General features: G+C 39.7%; 1 protein-coding gene across 1 annotated transcript in view; it reads right to left on the reverse strand.

Moving 5' to 3' along the window:
* The window catches only part of SYT14 (synaptotagmin 14), an 88542-nt gene extending 74309 nt beyond the window's left edge, over positions 1-14233 (reverse strand). Inside the window, exons 1-2 of the mRNA XM_082756759.1 lie at positions 14139-14233; positions 1632-1679 (exon numbers count right to left, since the gene is read on the reverse strand). Coding sequence (XP_082612885.1) covers positions 1632-1679; positions 14139-14151 — 61 coding nt within the window. The 5' untranslated portion in view covers positions 14152-14233. The remainder of the gene's footprint in view (positions 1-1631; positions 1680-14138) is intronic.
* Between the last annotated feature and the right edge of the window lie 4543 nt (positions 14234-18776).

Consider the following 18776-nt stretch of genomic DNA (forward strand, 5'->3'; position numbering starts at 1 on the left):
ACAGAACCATAAAAAGATACATCTCTCTTCATTTGAGCTTCCCAGCAATAACAAAAACAAAGTAATGCCTCCAAGAATGCACATTTTTTTTATTAAAAGTACAATACCCTGAAATAAAAAGGGGCTAGCAAGATTAATAGACTTTGCAACATCATCAGTAGGCTTCCTGAACTTTCTAGTTCAATGAGTTTCATAATTCAGAAAGAAAACCAGAGTCTATTACAGAAAGAATGCAGTGCACTGTGTGCACTGACTTATCCATCAAAGGAAAGACAGACAGCAATAAAGAGCTTACAAATAATAATAATAATAAAAAAAAGAACAACCTCCTCAAATGAGAAAGGAGTTACAGAAAGCCAGAATGGAATGATTTAGAGTTTTAAAAAGCAGAGAAGTGTTTTTAATTACAATACTGTCAAATGGCATACAACTTTCAATTATTCTTTCAATAAGTTATTTGGAAAAGACAACTTTTGGTCATAAAGCTATTTTTCACTTCAACTGGTAGACTAAATTTTGACACTAGCAGATAGGTTTTAATATATTTTTTAAAATATATATGTACTAAATTGTTGCAATAGGAACTAAGATTTATTCACAGGCCAAACAAAAGTTCTTCCTACCACGAATGATGTAGCAGAAATTTAACAATACCAGGGAGCCAGTCTAACAGTTAGCTGTTGTCAAGTCTAGCAGCCCTCCTCCTCCTCTTCTTCCACACTTTCTTACTCTTTACGTTTTGAAAATAACTGAATACTCTTCTGACCTAAGACACATAGATGTGGTAGATGTGGACATGCTTTTGTGGTAGACTTGACAGTGCTAGGTTAACAGCTGGACTTGGTGACCTTAAAGGTCTTTTCCAACCTAAATGATTCTCTGATTCTAGTGGTGAGTCAATTCAAGGAACTAAACCTTGAAGAAATTATACTTTTTTTGATAAGATTAGCCATCAGATCAGAACACAGCCACTCAGCAACACCACTGCAAGGGAAAAAGAAAAGAGTGTAGGGCTGGCAAAAGGAGAGGGCAGAAAACAGAACTGTATCTTGTCACTGCATCACCTGAGCTGTATCATCAAACTGCAACTGCAGCCACTGTAACTCAGCTTTAAACCTATGAAAGCCCTCTCTTGAGCACAGTTCTGTTTCATACTCTACCTATTCCTGGTGTTATTACTGGTAAAGTCGTTTTCAAAGAAGTCTCTTTGTCACGTGGACCTCAAGAACACATAGGAAGAAATTGCCAGTCCACTATATCACTTATTTAAAATACCCTCACAACAATCAATCATTACTTGAAATCAAATCAACTTACAAAAATCTGAAAGTACAGGGCAAAGATCAAAGTTCATGTATGTGGTTTCCTATCACAGATGAACAACGTTAACAACTTCCATGTAACTCAGGATATACTGGAAGAAAAAAAGTTTATCTTTTCATGAAAATTCATTTTTTATTTTGCAAATTTCAATATTTTTTTTTAAGTGACAGTGTCAGCATCAAAAGATTTTACAATGCAAACGTACAACATTAAGATCCAGAAAATGCACAACATTAACATTAGGTAGCAGATATCTCAGCAGTACTATTCACAAGCTAATAAGTTAACTTTCACAAATCATTGCTTACCTTTTCTAATGCAGATTAACTCATGTACACCACAAGTTCGTTCACCACCTATTTGGAAATAAATCATTAGAAAATATTAGCAATTAAAATGTACTTGGCTTCTTAACAAGACTTATAAACAGCGTGAAAGAAAAAGCTGCAAAACATATTATTTAATAAAAATGCAAAAGTCTATTTTCTCCAAAGGATATCCTGAATGAATTGAAAACTTCCTAATTAATAAATGTATCTTTGGCTTAACATTGCTAGCAACAGTGCAGTTTGAAGAGTCTTACAGAGAATTTATACTGACAAAATTAAAAACACAAGCAAATTAACTGAAATCATACTAAAATTATTTCCCAAATACAAAGCTTGATTTCCTGTTCTGAGGGAACCACCATCTACAGAAGATTTCTCAAAACATCAGAAATATTGGTAACACAATAGAACATCAAAATAATGTTTTGAGGCAAGGCAAGGCAAGGCAAGGCAAGGCAAGGCAAGGAAAAAGAAAGCCTGTAACTAAAGGCTGGGCTGCTTATCTGGAATTTATCTTCAAGAGTCTTGTTGGGTTTTTATTTAAGCTTTTAAACAGCTGTACAGAATTTTATTAAATATGTGAATAACAAGGTTTTTGGTAAAATATTATACTTTAAATTTCAATAGAAAAACATTTTAATGTTATAACTACAGCTAGTGAAGAAAAGACTAATGCATAACATACCCAGTAAGGACACTGACAGAACCACAATGGAAGAAGAATACAATCAGTCAAGTGAATTGAAATAGGAAGGTGTGACATTGGGAGAACTGTAGGGACGTACTGCTAAGCCCTGCAGCCAGAGGAACAGGCAGTTACAAACCATTGAAGAGATTCTTTTAATGGCATTGAGAAACTGTTGGAAGAGTTGATTTTTATTATCATTACTTTATATTGAATGAATTTATGGTATTCATCATCTTGTCCTCTTTTAAGTAAAAGGTTTTGGAATGATATTCCCCACAGTCAAACTTTTAGCAACACCAAGCTGTGGCTTGCCTTAACCAAACCTTAATGCCCACTAAGCCTCTTGCCACTGACCAAGGTCCATGTTTATCTGAACAGAACGCAGAACTGAAGGGCTCTGATCATACAGATCACCATACATGGTGCTCTGAAACTTCAAGAAAATACAAAACTGTTCCAGAAACCAACAGCCCATATACATCAATCACTATGGGATTCCAAACACTTCACAACACTCCAAAACAAACTCCAGATAATAAAATTATTTCCATCTCAAAAACAAAACAAAACAAAACAAAAAACATGAAAATCTGTTAAATCTGTTATACAGCACTTACTACTCTTCTTCATTCCATAATAAAGGAACTATGTCATGTCATAAAGGATGTTAAGATACAATATCAGTTGATATTTAAAAATCATAACTAATAACATTGCCAGCTGCTGTTATTAATGCTTTATGAAGATGCATGTATTTGTAGTGAAATTTACATTCTAAATAAATAATGGTAGGAAATGCATATATTAGAGAAAGAAGGATAAAAAGGACCAAAATAAGTGGAATAAAACAACTTCTACAACAAAATTAAATGTCTGTGAGATATGAAGTCAGAAAGCATCCTCACTTTGAGCATACAATGCAACTATTGTTTTTAACACTCAGCAATCTGAAACACAAGCCTCAAAAATACTCTTGAATTGGAAATCAAAAATCAATGACCCTGATTATCCCAGAACTTCTTTACAGGCACCATCATTACAGAACACAGCAACAGAAGAGTACTCTTCTAGATAGCAAAGAGTGCTCTTCTAGGAACTGACCAGTATCACTCTTATGTTTTGCTTTCAACATCTTTTCTGAGTAAGAAAAAATGGGTTGAAAATAAACAGGTTTTATGACAGAAACACATTAAAAAATGAGATTAGGGGAGATTACAGTCTTCTTTCAAGTCAGTGCAGTCATCCTCAGGCTACAAAAGAGAAGCTCAGAGTGACTGTAACACTTGTCTCTAGAATTTCTCCTCCCATTAGACTTAAATTCAGAAGTGAAGAAAAAAAAATGAACAAAAAAAAATATTTTTTTTTCATTCCAAAAGTGCTAGGCAGTTAAAAATAAAGATTCAAATAGAAATTACTGTGAGAAGGCCAGTGAGCAGCATTAGATTTTACTTGTATATTGCACTCAGTGACTTCAACAAGCATGAAATCTTAATATAGAATATTAACGTTAGTTGTGCATTCGGCATTGGTACCTTTTGTTTTCAAGAATACATGTAAATGATTGAAAAAGTTATTTAAGACATTGTAATGTTCTATTAAATAAAGCCTTTACATTAAGCCTTATACTGTTTTTTTAATTCACTACAACACTATACAGCAAATGTACATAACTTAACATGCATTCGTTCAGAATTTAAATTTTGTCTTTTCATTGTCCTGGAAGCTCCCAAATTATGTGTCTTATTTAATGGGTGACTAATCTTTTACTCTTTCAAAACCACTTTTGAATGGAAACTGACTGTTGAATAAAAATCCATCACAAACTTCGTGTTCTGAAAACAAAGTTGAAGAAAGCGTCTTTAATATTTAACCAATTTATTAAACACAAAATATTATCCTCAAGTGACTCAGGCAGATTTTTTTTCCCCTAGTGCTCTTCAAAATCGTGGAACTATTACATTTTTCACACCTTGGTTTTACTCACAGTTTAACAAACGAACACAAGTTTTCCTGTCTTTCCAACTCCCGAGAAGGCTCTTAGCTTTGAATAAACTTGTCATTGAAAGAAACTAAAGTGTAAATATGAAAACTTTCTGCATGACAGCAAGGTGTCAACTGTTAACCCAGCACTCCTGCAGGCTGAAAAGACTGGCTTTGTGTCTGTTAGCCCACAAATCCCAAAGGTTCACTGGTATGACCCTCTTAAATTTTACAATCTTCAAATGTTAAAATAATTAATTTTAATGTAGTGGTGGGTCACCATGCTTTTATAGTTAATAGTCTGATTTAGATACAGATTATTATTAATTCTGTTTCATCTTGACTGTGAACATCTCTTTTATTTAACAGTTTAAAGTTTTAAGTGGTTTTGCACATAAGATGAAGTAATACTGTGCCCAAAATGCTGAAGAATAAAAACTGAGAATATGAGAAAAACTGGGAACGAAGCTTTTCATATCTTTTCAGACAATGGAAGCAAAATGAGAAATAATGAAAGATGAATTAATTTTATAATTATAGATTCAAACACCAGTTTTCTTGAGCTAGACTGACCATCTAGTGGCCCTAAGATCTACATCATCCAGACATTTAGCACAAACTAAACAGACGGAGGTTTTACTTACAACAAAACGCAGCTGCTGAGATATTGACAAAGTTTAATTTTCTCAATTTAAATTCTCAATTTAAAATATTTTGTACGCCAAGTCTCTATCTGTGAGGATGACTATCACAATTTATTGCACCAAAACTACAAAAAGTTGCTCACCAAAGAAAAAAACTACACCTCAGTTTTGTATTGATTATATTGTAACATTTCATTTCCTTCTGAATTTTGAATTGTACTAGTTTCATAGGTCTGCTATGTTTGGACTTGAGTTGAAACTCCATTACTAGGTGCTGAAAGTAATTGGCTAAAAAACTGGGAGCAACTTGTGGCTCTCTGAGAGACTCCAGACAACAATCATCCTCACAGGAGGTTTCTCAGGGCCTCAACCAACCAAGATCTGCAAGGACAGAAATTCTGAGAGCTGGTTTGCAGCGGTGCTATCGTGAACATATCTTCCTTATACCCGGTCAGAATTTCCCATTTTAGCCCATGCCTGCCACCTCACGTGCATTCACTGTGCACTCAAAGAAGCCACCTCCCTTTCCCAAGCCCCTTCTGGTATGCCAAGTACTACAGCCCACCACCAGCTTCGCAGCTCTCTTCTGGAATCCCTTGTGTGGCGATCTGTCTCACACTGCGTTAACAGCCCACACTGCTGCTGAGGCACGCGGCTGATCCACGTCCAACTTGCTGACCACCAGGACCTCGAGGCTCTTTTGTGCAAACTCCTAGAATCATTAAGGTTGGAAAAGCCTTCCAAAGTCATCTGGTCCAACCATCTCCCTACCACCACTATCACCCACTAAACCACATCCCTAAGCACCACATCCAACCTTTCCTTGAACACCCCCAGGGACGGTGACTCCACCACCTCGCTGGGCAACCCGTCCCAGTGCCTGACTGCTCTTTCTCACAAGAAATGTCTCCTCATTTCCAACCTGAACTTCCCCTGGTGCAACTTGAGGCCATTCCCTCTAGGCCTATCACTAGTTACCTGCGAGAATAGGCTGATCCCCAGCTCCCCACACCTTCCTTTCAGGTAGCTGTAGAGAGCAATGAGGTCTCCCCTGAGCCTCCTCTTCTCCAGACTAAACAACCCCAGCTCCCTCAGCTCTTCCTCACAGAACTTGTGCTCCTGCCAGCCTGTCCCAAGCTTGCAGTGCTGCATGGGCTTGCCACCCCTGGTCCGGGACTTGACATTTGTTCTTGTTGAAGTTCACACAGTTACCATCAGCCCTGCCCTCCTGCATACGAACTGCTCCCCTCCCTGCTGTCACCCACAGCTCAGTGAGGGTGCACTCCATCGCTCTGACGAACACATCCGAGACTTGTTTCCAGAATTAAGACCATGGTACAGCTTAGGACACTGTGTATACAACACATACTTCTTCAGTTTAGCAGCAAATCCACACATTACTACTTGCAACACAACATCACACTGCACCACTGAAGTCTTTGTCAGCAGGTGTAACTTCAGGGGCACATTTTTTATGTAATACATTACTTTCCAACTGAGGTTTGTATTTTAATTAGCATTTTGATAAGTTTGGACTACATTCAACAAACATGCACTTAACGTTGTATTCCGCATTAGCTCTCTTTTCCCTTGACTAACCCGCAAAGTCTAAGTGCAGAACACCAACACCAAAGGCACTGTGTGGCATGAAAAGCGCGAGTCGCAGCGGTACGACCCATGAGAGCCCTCGTTGCTATGCCACAGAAATGTAGAATGGGACAAGCTAAAAGCCGAATCAGTTGTGTGATGGGCTAACTTGCCTGGTGCATGTGTAAAATACCAGTGCTTTGGCTATGAATGCAAGATACTTAGGAAATCTATTCTTAGAAGAATTATGCTATCTCATAACATATACCAAATTTATTCTAAAATACAACTATAAGGAGAGTGTTCTGGCTTACGCATACCAACAAATCTACTTGAAAATTTGTCTCAAATAGTGAACTGATCTTAAGAAAGAATCTGATTTTAGAAGAAAGGACAGCTAACTAAAAGGAAAAAAAAAAAAAAAACAAAAAAACAAAACAAAAAAAAAAACCAAAAAACGCTGGAAACACTTCTAAAGAACAGCAACTCTGTAGCGGGTATCAGTAAGGTATTTTTTCCTAAAAGGTTACATACAGTCATCAGCACATCCTCACAGGTGGTGTAAAATTAACTTTGTATTCCTGCAGTACACTTGTTACAATTTTAGTCTGTAAACAATATTGTCTATGTAAAAACTGAAATGTTTACAGTTGAATGCTCACTAGTGGTCAAAAAGCAAACAACATTAGACTTTATTAGTAAATAGAAAGTAAAAAAAATGCTACTTTATGTTCTTCAATCACCAGTGATAGGACCCGTGGGAATGGTGTCAAGCTGAGGCAGGGGAGGTTTAGGCTAGACATCAGGATGAGGTTCTTCACCGAGAGGGTGCTCGCACCCTGGAACAGGCTCCCCAGGGAAGTAGTCACTGCACGAAGCCTGTCTGAATTTAAGAAGTGTTTGGACTGTGCGCTTAGTCATGTGGTCTGAATTTTTGGGTAGACCTGTGTGGTGCCAGGAGTTGGACTTGATGATCCTTATGGGTCCCTTCCAACTCGGGATATTCTATGATTCTGTGATTGTTATGTACCCTCATCCTGCACATTTTGTGTGGTTGGGACTCCTCTCTGACCTTCCATCCTAAAGAATAAAACAAAACTACAGAAGGCACAAAGAAAGGAGGAGGTAAGTCCATAAAAATACACAGTGGTTTTCATAGGAGGAGTGATTTAACAGACTCTTGGACTCTGGAAAAAAAGATGCAACAGATGGTGTGTATAAGCAGGTAAATAAAGAAGAGTTATTCACTGTCTAACCCACTAATAAGAGAAATAAGTATCTGATTAAATTAGCAGCAGATGTGTTCAAGGCAAACAGTTTTCAAGAGTAAGTTAAGGTTATAAAAACATAAGATTGATTTCCAACTTCCACTGTAAAGACCATCTCCTCTGCTGGCACCATTTAGAATGATAACTATCTAATAATTCACAGAATCACAGAATTTCTAGGTTGGAAGAGACCTCAAGATCATTGAGTCCAACCTCTGACCTAACACTAACAGTCCTCCACTAAACCATATCCCTAAGCTCTACAGCTAAATGAAAATTCTAAAAATTCTTTAGCTTATAAAATCATCTAATCTGTCCTGAATTAATTTAAGAATATTTTGTTTGTTATCTGACCATAAAAGTAGTGACAAACATTAGAACTTTTGTGACACGCAGAATACTTCATTTTTAATTATATTTATATTCAGCAACACCGATGCCACTGACTAATGAATTAGCAATCAGTGACAATTAACCAAGAATAGCATAGCCATTTCTGTTTCTCAAAAAAATGTTGGGGCCAATCCTATCCACAATTCCACAAAAATGGAAGCATCTTCACTGAGTTTCTGAAGCTAAGAAAAAAAGAGGTTAGACAGATTGTATAAACAGATTATATCATAAAGTTGAGAGGTTCTCAGGGACCATCTTTCCCTCACCATGAAAATATCATCTCAGTTGCCTTTCTACCCAGAATCACAAGACACTTATCTTTCCTCACTCTTCTGACAACTGAAATACAATTTTACCTTGTTTTCAGTCAAGTACTTCTTCAAATAAGTCTTATTAGTGGAAATGAAGAGGTACAGTATATATCAGTAGCAACAGAAACAGTATAAATGGTTTGAACCTGACCTAAGACCTGTGCAGTATTTTTCTTTAAATATGAGTAGAAAGAGAACCCGCAGCTACAGTAAGAATGGTTATCTCACTGCAAATGACAAGAAGATAGTAGTGCATATTGGCTGGGGGTGTATACTCTATCAAATGCTCTGGAACTAAGAAAGAAGATGTCAACAACAAAAGTTGATAGTAACAAAGAGATAAAAAAAAAATCAGTACATCTCTTAACTAATTCCTACAGTTTTTAGCTAATATACCACTGAATCAACACTCGAGAGCAAAGTTTCACAACAGAAAGTAAGCCAAGAAACAGGATTTTTTTTTTTTGATTAATGATCTATGGATTTGTGTATAATTTATTTTAGAAGTATATGTTTTAAAAATTTTAATCAAAAAAAATGTGAGAAATAATTCATGGAAATAGTACATGTAATTGTATTTCTCGTATTTCAGATAAAATAGTAAGGTTATGATACAAAAAGAAATTATACCAAGAATTTGTATTTCAAAAGATCCCAGAATGTAGGAAGAATGCTTACTTTAGATTACAAAATAAATACTTGTAAAATGTGTGTCAATCACAATGAACCTATCATTTTTCACATTGAAGATTATGTTTCTCATGAAGATTATGAGGTGATTTGCCAACAGATTCAACTTTCATTTGCTGTCTTACAAATAACTTTCAAAACCATGCCAACGTTTCTCCATCTCACTCCAGAGATGGTTTTACACAGAAAGCTTCTCCCACCTGCAAGAGTTAAATACTCAAAGATTAGAAAGTGCAAGGATTAAAAGCTGACTTGAAATCCCTACTCCAATCCCCAGGTGCACATTTAGCTCAGTATACAATATAAGACCTTTGCCTTTTTCAGTGTGAGACCTGACAATATTCAGAAAAAAGCCAGGGACTGTCAACTGTGGGTCCCTCACATCAGTCAGTGCAGAAGCTGGAAGAAGCCTACAGGGTAAGCCTGTGAATAAGGTGAAGAGAAAATATGACCCAACAGTCACAGCAGTTGAAAGTTTTCCAGAAGACAGCTAGACTTTCCTTTTATTTATAAATCTCCTGCATTTTGATGGGCAATATATGCCAACATTTTTAATCAGGCAGCCACTGGATGTTTGCTTTCTTGTATGCCCATCCTGAATGCTAAGAGTTCTCATTTGCAATAGTGCTAAGCGTTCAAAATGAACCAGATTCCAGAATTTCGCTCTGAACAGATCACCTCTTCTTATATGAAGTATGATAACTTCATCTCAGCCCATGGGGAGCTTGTCAAATAGATGTCTGTAGAGGATTAGAGGTTAGATGTTTTTAAAAGGCACCCCACTCTATTACCATCAAAAAGGCAAAGAACTAATGGCTTTTTTATTTCAGTAGCTCCGTAACACTCCAGTGATGATGATGTAACGCAAATCCATCCAGGAAATTGTTACTTTTGCACATGGCGAGGCTTTACTGTCATCAGCAAATAATGTAGGGAATCATACTTACAATGGCAACAACAACAAAAAAGAATACCAGGTAACACCCACTGAATAGTTTCCACTGCAGACGGTGAATGAGCATAAAATAGTATTAAACAGATTCTGTGTGGCTGATGAAATTCAATACCCTGACGCTTGATCCACCCCACATTTAACAAATGTGTTTGAAGTGGGCCTTGGTATAAAATAGGGCTTCTTATGTTTAGGCTTTATTCAACACTGCTGCTACTCCTCAACACGCACCCTGGCTGCAGCAGCATGGGTCCAGAAGCACCACAGCCTATTCAGGTCAGCGCCAACTGGACCTCTGTGTCACCTCCTGCCCTACAGCACAGAATATCTGGGGTAGCCTGGAGTCTAGGTAAAACTGCTCCCTAGGCCAGATTCAACCCACGGGCCACACATACAATAGTCCCACCTAGGCACTGTATGTAGCTCGTTCCTTGGTTTCTCCTCTGGATTATGAAGTTTTTGCCTAGGCATGGTTATCACGTAACCCATATGAAGCAGTCAGTGTTCTAACTCCTTTTTCTTCTTATATCCATAAATAAAAAGTAGGTTCATTTAGCAATTTTGGCTTTGTTTCCCAATGAAGTGAGGGTTATATAACTTAACAATCTACTGCCAATGAATTCAGGAGCTAATTTACATTAAAATTGACACAAAGTTGTCAGAACTTAATACTTTCAGGATTCAAAGCTTCATGAACATCAGCAGCCACCAATCTCACCAAACCCAGGGACATCCAGCCAGCCAATAAATCCATGTAAACAGCTGCACCTGCGGCAGCCAACTAAACAGCTGGCAGACAAGGATTGGAAGGGAGAACGAGCTTGTCAGAAACAGCAAGCTGAGTACACGCCAGAGACACTCTGGAGACCCAGGGACAAAAAGAAAAGCATTCAAAAAAGCCTACACACATGAAGAGGACCTCAGAGTACAACAGGAGTGTACCAGGAAACCGTAATGAAAAACGGTTACACTGGTGGGATCAGAAGGGGAAAATACAGGAAGCCAGGTTCATTAGTCTCATTACTCAATCAATAATTTAGTAAATGACAGCACTATGCTATAATTCCTTCTTCTCTGCTACATTCACTTTATCTGTACAACTCACTACTCTCTTTAACACTGCTTCTGAATTCTTAGCACTGAACCCCTCACAATGCAAGATAACTCGGTCTGGAACAGCTCACCTCTGAACACATTCCCTTCCTTGAGAAATGCACAGCTTTCTATAGCCTGCACCGCATTAGAGCACATTCAAGTGCAGCCCACAAACCTGGCACAAGCAGATCCATGAGGATACGCAGTTCTGCCTCAGGTTATAAAGCCTCCCACTGTGACCTTTACCTTTCTCCTCCCTGCAATATGATTTCCATTGCTAGCTCCTCACCCAGACCTCAAATCCCAACTCTTAAGGCAGGTGCCTAAGTCTTGCGACTGCTCAGAGGAGCAAAAGCAGCATACAGAAACCAAATTAACGCTGCCATGAGGAACATTACCATGGTGATGCTGAAGGACTCTCAGAAACGGCTCCTCCACTCTCGCTCTTCCCATCCCCAGCAAATGGCCACCAGACCCCATGCCGAGGCAGCCGCCATCGGGAAGACCCAAATCCCAAGCTACCCGCTGTGCTGGTCTTACCGCTCTCCTCCATATCTGCCATCCTCCGCATCCCAGTATTCTCTGTACTGAATGAATTTAGCATTCTTCTACATTATGTGGAAACACTACACAATAAATAACCTTGCATCTCAAAATAGAGCTGCTACTAAATACTAACACTCATTTTGTTTAGGAAGAGAAATATGACAGAAATAAGAACTGCAGATAAAATTATTTAATCCTATTTAAGACAAAACTTTTCCCAATAGATTCCCTGCTGCTGTTTCCTAGCAAATCTGATTGCCCAAACTATGCAAACTATATACCTGATGCCTGTATAAAACAAAACACCTAAGAAACAAATAGAAACATCTTTTAAGATGACATTAACTTTTAAAGAGAAAGATTTAACTGCTCCTGCAATCACTACATTAGGGCTTTGAACCTGGTCACATGAAGAATATAGGGTTTTTTTTTTGTTTGTTTGTTTGTTTGTTTAAAAAAAAAAAGGTCCAGCAGTAACCACAATGCAAAAAAGTACCTAACTGTTGGCACTGACCGGAAGAGCAACGGTCACTGCTCATGGTCACTGGCTCCTTGGTTCTCTATACCGCTTCATATAAAAAGCCTTCTTTGTTTTTTAGACAAAAAGAATGAGTTTTAACATTAGAACTGATGTAAACTTGTAAGCTGACAGAGTGACACTAGAAACAGCACTTAAAGATTTTTAAAAGCAGTCAACAGACTAAATTTCTTGCAGCTAACAAATCCTATTTTAAATTTCTGTACTTTGCACATATAACTATATATAACCTGCTTCAAAAGAGTTTTGAACTATTTTGCATTTATTCTTCAGTCAAAAGTTATTAGCCTTGCTTATTGCATATGACTTTACCACCTCCCAAAAATCTGTGCAACTGCAAAGTCTTTTGAACCAAACAAAGTATTTTTTTTTCCTGTTAAATTAATCACAAACATTTACAAATTTACTTGGACATAATACAAATTCTGTGTTTTGCCCCTTTGGACTATAAGTCCAGGGGATTCATCCTGTCTTCAAGAGTCAGTATTCATCCAAACCCAACCCAAATTTTTAAACACTGCTGACCAGTTGCAGCAGGATACTGCAACACAAACAGAAGGAGGTGGAGTTCACCAAGATGAGGAATAAAAATTGTAACACCTACCTATTAACAAATCTATAGGAATCAGCTATTTGGTTGTCAACAAAGAGGATGCCACATTCCTGCTACAGACTACACCGGAAAAATGCATTTTGGTTTCTGTCTTCAGACAGAGAACAAAGTGAAAAACCTAGTAGGTCAGTTTCATGATTGGATATTTTTACCCTGCCTCCCCTTTAATTAGAAACTACAAAGCAAATTCCGGATTCATAGAACGGTTTGGGCTGGAAGGGACCCTAAAGTCCATTTGTTGCCAGCCCCCTGCCATGGGCAGGGACACCTCCCACCAGACCAGGCTGCCCAAAGCCCCATCCAGCCTGGCCTTCAAAGACTTCCAGAGCCTAAGTCCCATGATAACAATTTCACATTCGTACAAGGCAGGCTATTTCTACATCTGGCCTTGATGAGAGAGGTGTTGTATTCTTTTCAGAGGCTAAATTGCTTAACTCATTCATGATCGTTTGCTTTAACTTTTAAGGAGAAATGCCCTAAATCATCTGAAAATATCAAACATGGATTATTATTATTTAGTTTTTTTTTGGCGAATACTTTCCAATCCAACTAATTCCCACAGCTTTCTGGAATAACGCAGCCTCAATTACTAACCCAAGGAAACCGGCAGCACAGGAGCATCCCACACGAACACAATCCGGAGCTGTTTGTGTGGTTTCTCCCCTCGCTCTTTTCCTCCCCTGGAAGTTACGACAACCGCTTTCGGAAGCGAGCGCTGCAGCAAGGGAGCAGCACACCTTAAAGCCTTATTTCCCTGCCATTAAAGTTCGGGGATTTTTTATTTATTTATGTATTTATTTATTTTAAGGAATTCCCAACAAAGCCCACTCTGTGAGCCGAGCGGGGAGGCGTCGGGGCGCAGCCTCCACCCCGGGCAGCCAACAAGTGCTCGCAGCATCCCCCTGCCTTCCCCTCTGCCGCCTGAGCGCGGAGCCTCCCTGGAGCCCCGCCAGCCCCGGGGCCCGGCTGGGAAGCGCTCGGTGCAGAGAGGAGGGCCCGTTCATCCCGTTATTTTTTCATTATTTTTTTATTTTTTTTTTTTACCCAGGGCATCCTCTGCAGGAGGAGGCGGAGGGGATGAAGGGGGCGCCGTGCCCGGGGGAGGGGAACGGAGGAGGAGGAGGAGGAGGAGGAGGCGGCGGAGGAGGAGGAGGAGGGGAGCGCGTTATTGGCCTACTTACCGTCAATCGCCATGATCCCGGCGGTGGGCTGTGCCGTGCCGTGCCGGGCCGGGCCGTGCCGTGCCGGGAGGAGAGGGGAGGGAGAGGGGGGGCGGGCAGCGGAGGCGCTGCCGGCCGCGGCGCTGCCGGGCGGGAGCGCGGAGCGGGGCCGGGCCGGGGGCTCGTGGCTCCGCCCCGCTCCCGCCGCCGCCACCGCCCAACGGCCGTGCGCGTGCCCGCGCGGCGGCAGTTTAACCGGCGGGGCGCGCGCTCCCTCCCACCCGCCCCGCCCCGCCCCGCGCCCGGCCGAGAGGCGAGGCCCCGCCCAGCCGCCTCTGTGGCGGGGGCTGCGCGCCCGGTGCCCCTCACGGCTGTGTGGTTAAAGGGGGGGGGGGGGGGGTGAGGTTGGGTCCCTCCCACCATAAAGACGTGTGGTTTTTATTTTCAACCCGTTGGGATAAGCACGGTTTTCAAACGTTGCTGCCCCGGTGTCAACAGCTGGCGGCTCTGGAAGTCCCCAGCACCTCCTAAATTTTTGGGGAGAAAATGATAAAGGTCGCACTACTTCGCATATTTTTATCTTTTATTATTATTATTATTATTTATTTATGATTATTATGATTTTCCCAGAGCTTTTGGTCAAACCAGACACCGAAACCATGGAAGCGTTAGTTTCAGTCGGTCTGCGGTTCCACAAGCACCTCCCCAACTCCCCTGTCAGGTGTGCAGAGCTCATCTGTGCAGCTAAAGAGTTGCACATCACAGTAAAAACGCTGGGAAAAAAAAAATAAATAAAAAACAAACAAAGCTACTTTTGCCAAGTAAAGCCATTGAAAGATGGGAAATGTCAGAATTAAAATTACCCAAGTGGTCGTAAGCCACCGTACAACGCATTGCAATACAGTTCCACTGCACGATCGATCACAGACACTGCTCCCTCCTGTCGCACCTCTGACTGACTCGGAGCACAAGGCAGATGGCATCTGAGAGTGAATCAGGACACAGTAGTGAACAAAGATGCCAGAAATCTCGGTTTTGGTAGCTTTTGTTCCCAACTTTAATATTCTGTAACCATAGTGTCCATTTTCCTCTAGTTTTGTTGGCATAAAACTGAACTAACACTGTTATGTGGAGCCATGTTCACAAGCACGCTATGTATCTTCAGAAGAGCCTGACACCTTCACATTTACAATGATCTTCCACAAACGCTTGAAGCACATTTAATGCTAGAACGGATTAGACGAAAATAGAAAGGGTTAATGGATCTGCAGTACTTTATGTAGTTGTTTCTTGAGGGAGCAGGTTGTTGTCTGGTGGAAACCTGGCTATGGAGGTCCTCTGTTGTGTCTTGCACACTACCTTCACTTCCCCTTCCCACCTTTGGCTCCTGCCCCACTGCTTGCTCCTTCCTTTGTCACACTCCCTCCTGAACTTTATCCTTCCTTTCCTTCGTTGCTGCTTCTGAGCTCTGTTGCCTCCAGCACTCCCAGCCATCTCTAAAGGTCTGCAGATGTTGTCCCCCACGGGATACCTTGCTTCTGCGCCCTGCTCCTCAGGCCCCAGGCTCCTCACACCCTACTAAAGAAGCAGCAAAGGGTATGCAGTCTTCGTGCTCCCTGGCCCTGCGGCATTTAACACAGGATGCTTGGAGCCAGAAGGAAGTCCTGCCAGGCTGTGAAGAGCTCCTACAAGTAACAGAGCAAACAGAAGGACTGTGTTATGGATATTATGAAAGACAGCAGCCAGTATGTAAAATGCCTTTGCTGCGTAGGAAAGCTACTTGTACAATTGGAGCTGTAAGGGAAAAGAACACAGCTGTATACCTGAACAGTTTCTTTGGACATGAACTGACCAAGCAGGAAAATTTTCACAAGATCATGAGAAGAAGCCAATTTGGTACCAATATAATCCTTCTGTTAAATGATAAGTTGCTGTTCAAATCATGGAAACATTAATCTCCTCCAGCCTAACCGCCTTCAGAAATGTTTTGTCATATGGCAAAATCAATGCATTTTCTCAATTTCATTCCTCACTGAAGTTAGAAAAAGCAACTACAGAGCTGAAAAGCAAAGTCAGGCTGAGCAAAATGGCCATCTCAGAAATCATGAGTCCCTAATGATAGACATTTGTCCAGATTAAAGCAACAGTAAAAAGGATTTTGAAAGAGAAAATGTCAGCAAAGCTTACGAGCAAACATAGTTCTTTGTCCCAGCACTGACATTTACCTCAGATCACCCCTATGATTTTCTATTCTTTCCTAGAAAGTGTTCCAGCCCTAAAATTTTCTGCACAATTTGTCTTGATCACCATCTTTCTGACAGCATTACTGTGTTCGGTACAGGAATGAGGACTCCTGTGGGATCAAGTATGTATGAGTTGTTAGCTATTCTTCTCAACATTTTTTTTTTTTCCTTTTAACCTTTTTTTCTCCCTTTTAGGCAGTATCCCAGAACAAAGGATCTACCAGCCATGGATGTCAGCAGAATGTCCCAGGACACAAACTCCCACCCATAAAGAATCTGAGATGCAGTTTGCAAGATGTTTAAAGGGTCATCTAAATTTTTTGAGACCCTCACAAGCTGTCACACTTAAGTGTGCAATTTGCAATCATGTTTGCAACTGACATCATGGAATACTTTTTTTTCATAAGGATATGTTTAAAATTTCTAAGCATATTCGTACATCATATACTTCTGCCCACCACCATAACAGCCTACATTTTTCAGCATTATCAGGAGGGACACCTCTTGGACAAACTATTAAAGATCAGCTGTTTTGGTTTTGCTCTCACGTTACAATTGCAACAGTGTAAGCTGTATCTTCATCCATTCGCCTCATAAAAGGAACACAGCTGATCAGTTCTGAATGTCAGAGGCTTTCTCCTAAATCCAGGGGCAGCTCTTTTTGATGAAGGCACTTAAACTACTTGTCTGCCTGCTGCACAGAAGGACAGCTGTGCACAGACAGCTCAAAGTGAAACCTTAAGTACCTGATAAATCAATAGAGACTACAAATGATTTGCAGGTTATCAATAGTTTCCTACCAAAAGGAAGAATATCATCTGTTGCAATGACACATTTGCCAACAGCAAGTTTACTACCATAATAAAACTAACTGATGCATATAGATAAAAGTTTTATCCCATAAGCCCCAAAGCTTTCAGCAAACAACCTACACAGGAGAATCTTCTCCCACTGCACAGATGTGAAGCCACTTTGGTGATTAAAATTGAAAGCTGCTGGAAAAATTTGGCATGAGGGCCATAGGAGAATAAACACATTAAAAATCATGAAGATCTCAGTTACTGCAAAAACAAGGACAGTAATATAATGTGTCTATATGAGATATAGCATAGTTTAGTCTACATAGGATAGTGACACAATTGCATGTTAAGACTAACTTATCAGTATCATTTACATACATTTGTGTTTGCTACGTATAAATATTTGATTTTTCTGAGAACTCTAAAACTTTTTCTCAAAATCAGCAAATATTTATTATGAGAGATTACCTTGTAATTCTAAGTTATCTGATCCCTGCTATAAATGGATTATTTGCATATTTAAGGTAAGATCTTCACCAAACCTACCAGAGTTTTTTCTTCCACCTTAGCTATACTCATTATTGTATGAGTATATATGTATATATTTATATGTGTATAGATATGATTAGAGTCAATGCTTAATGAAGATATAGAATATATAAAAACTATAGCATATACGAATGAAAAACCTAACTAAAGGGTTAGAAGACCTAGGCCAGCAGTAACCAGAAAGGTTGAGGCTCTAGATTAGTACCCTCCTATTTAGGATGCCAGACAGATATGCTATCTATAACTGTCCTGACATGAACAAAATGAGCTCACAGTTAAATAAGTTAAATGCAGAAATACGATGGTTTCAATGAAATACCATTGGGAGTGATGAAATGAAGAGCATATGCAAGGTATTTTATTTAAAACAGAACAAAACGCCTTTTTGTTTCAAATCTTTTTACTTCTTATCATATTTAACTTAATATTGAAATTTAAATGAACCATCTTGATTTTATCAAAATAAACTCTTTCTGTAAGAGAACTCAACCTTTTGTTGAAATTTCACTTAGTGGGATCTTCCAAGGGTACGTGTTTCTGTGTGCATACACGTGTGCATGCATTCGCTCATGTGTTCCTTTTGTCTGGTTGTCTTCCAATCTGGAATGAAAACAGATTTTGAAAGAATAGATGAAAACTCCCACAGAACCGAAACTTTTTTTTTTTGTTGTTGTTGTTTTGGTTGGTTGGTTGTTTTGTTTGCTTTTGTTTACCTGTTTTTTTAAACCAGGAGCCTTAATAAAGTTCCCGTAGCTTGACGTACACTTCTAGGGTATTCTACCCTTGCAGATTATTTACAACAATGTAAAAATATGTCTTGCAGCAACAGCAAAACAGATGAGACAATCCCAAATGCTCTAACCCAGAATGTTGAAGTTAAAACCTGACCTCTGAGGTATCTTCAAAAGATAGCTCTCAAAGCTATACTTGCTCCAGTAACTGAAAAGATGGCTAAGAATTATAATACAGTGCTGTTGTCCTAATTGATTTGGGATATCAGTTTACATCTTTCCCTAAGAATTGCTGGCAGCAAATTTGTGTATGCTGCCAATCAGATTTGGATGTTA

This window comes from Aythya marila (assembly GCF_965140915.1).
Source record: "Aythya marila genome assembly, chromosome: 3".
NCBI lineage: Eukaryota > Metazoa > Chordata > Aves > Anseriformes > Anatidae > Aythya > Aythya marila.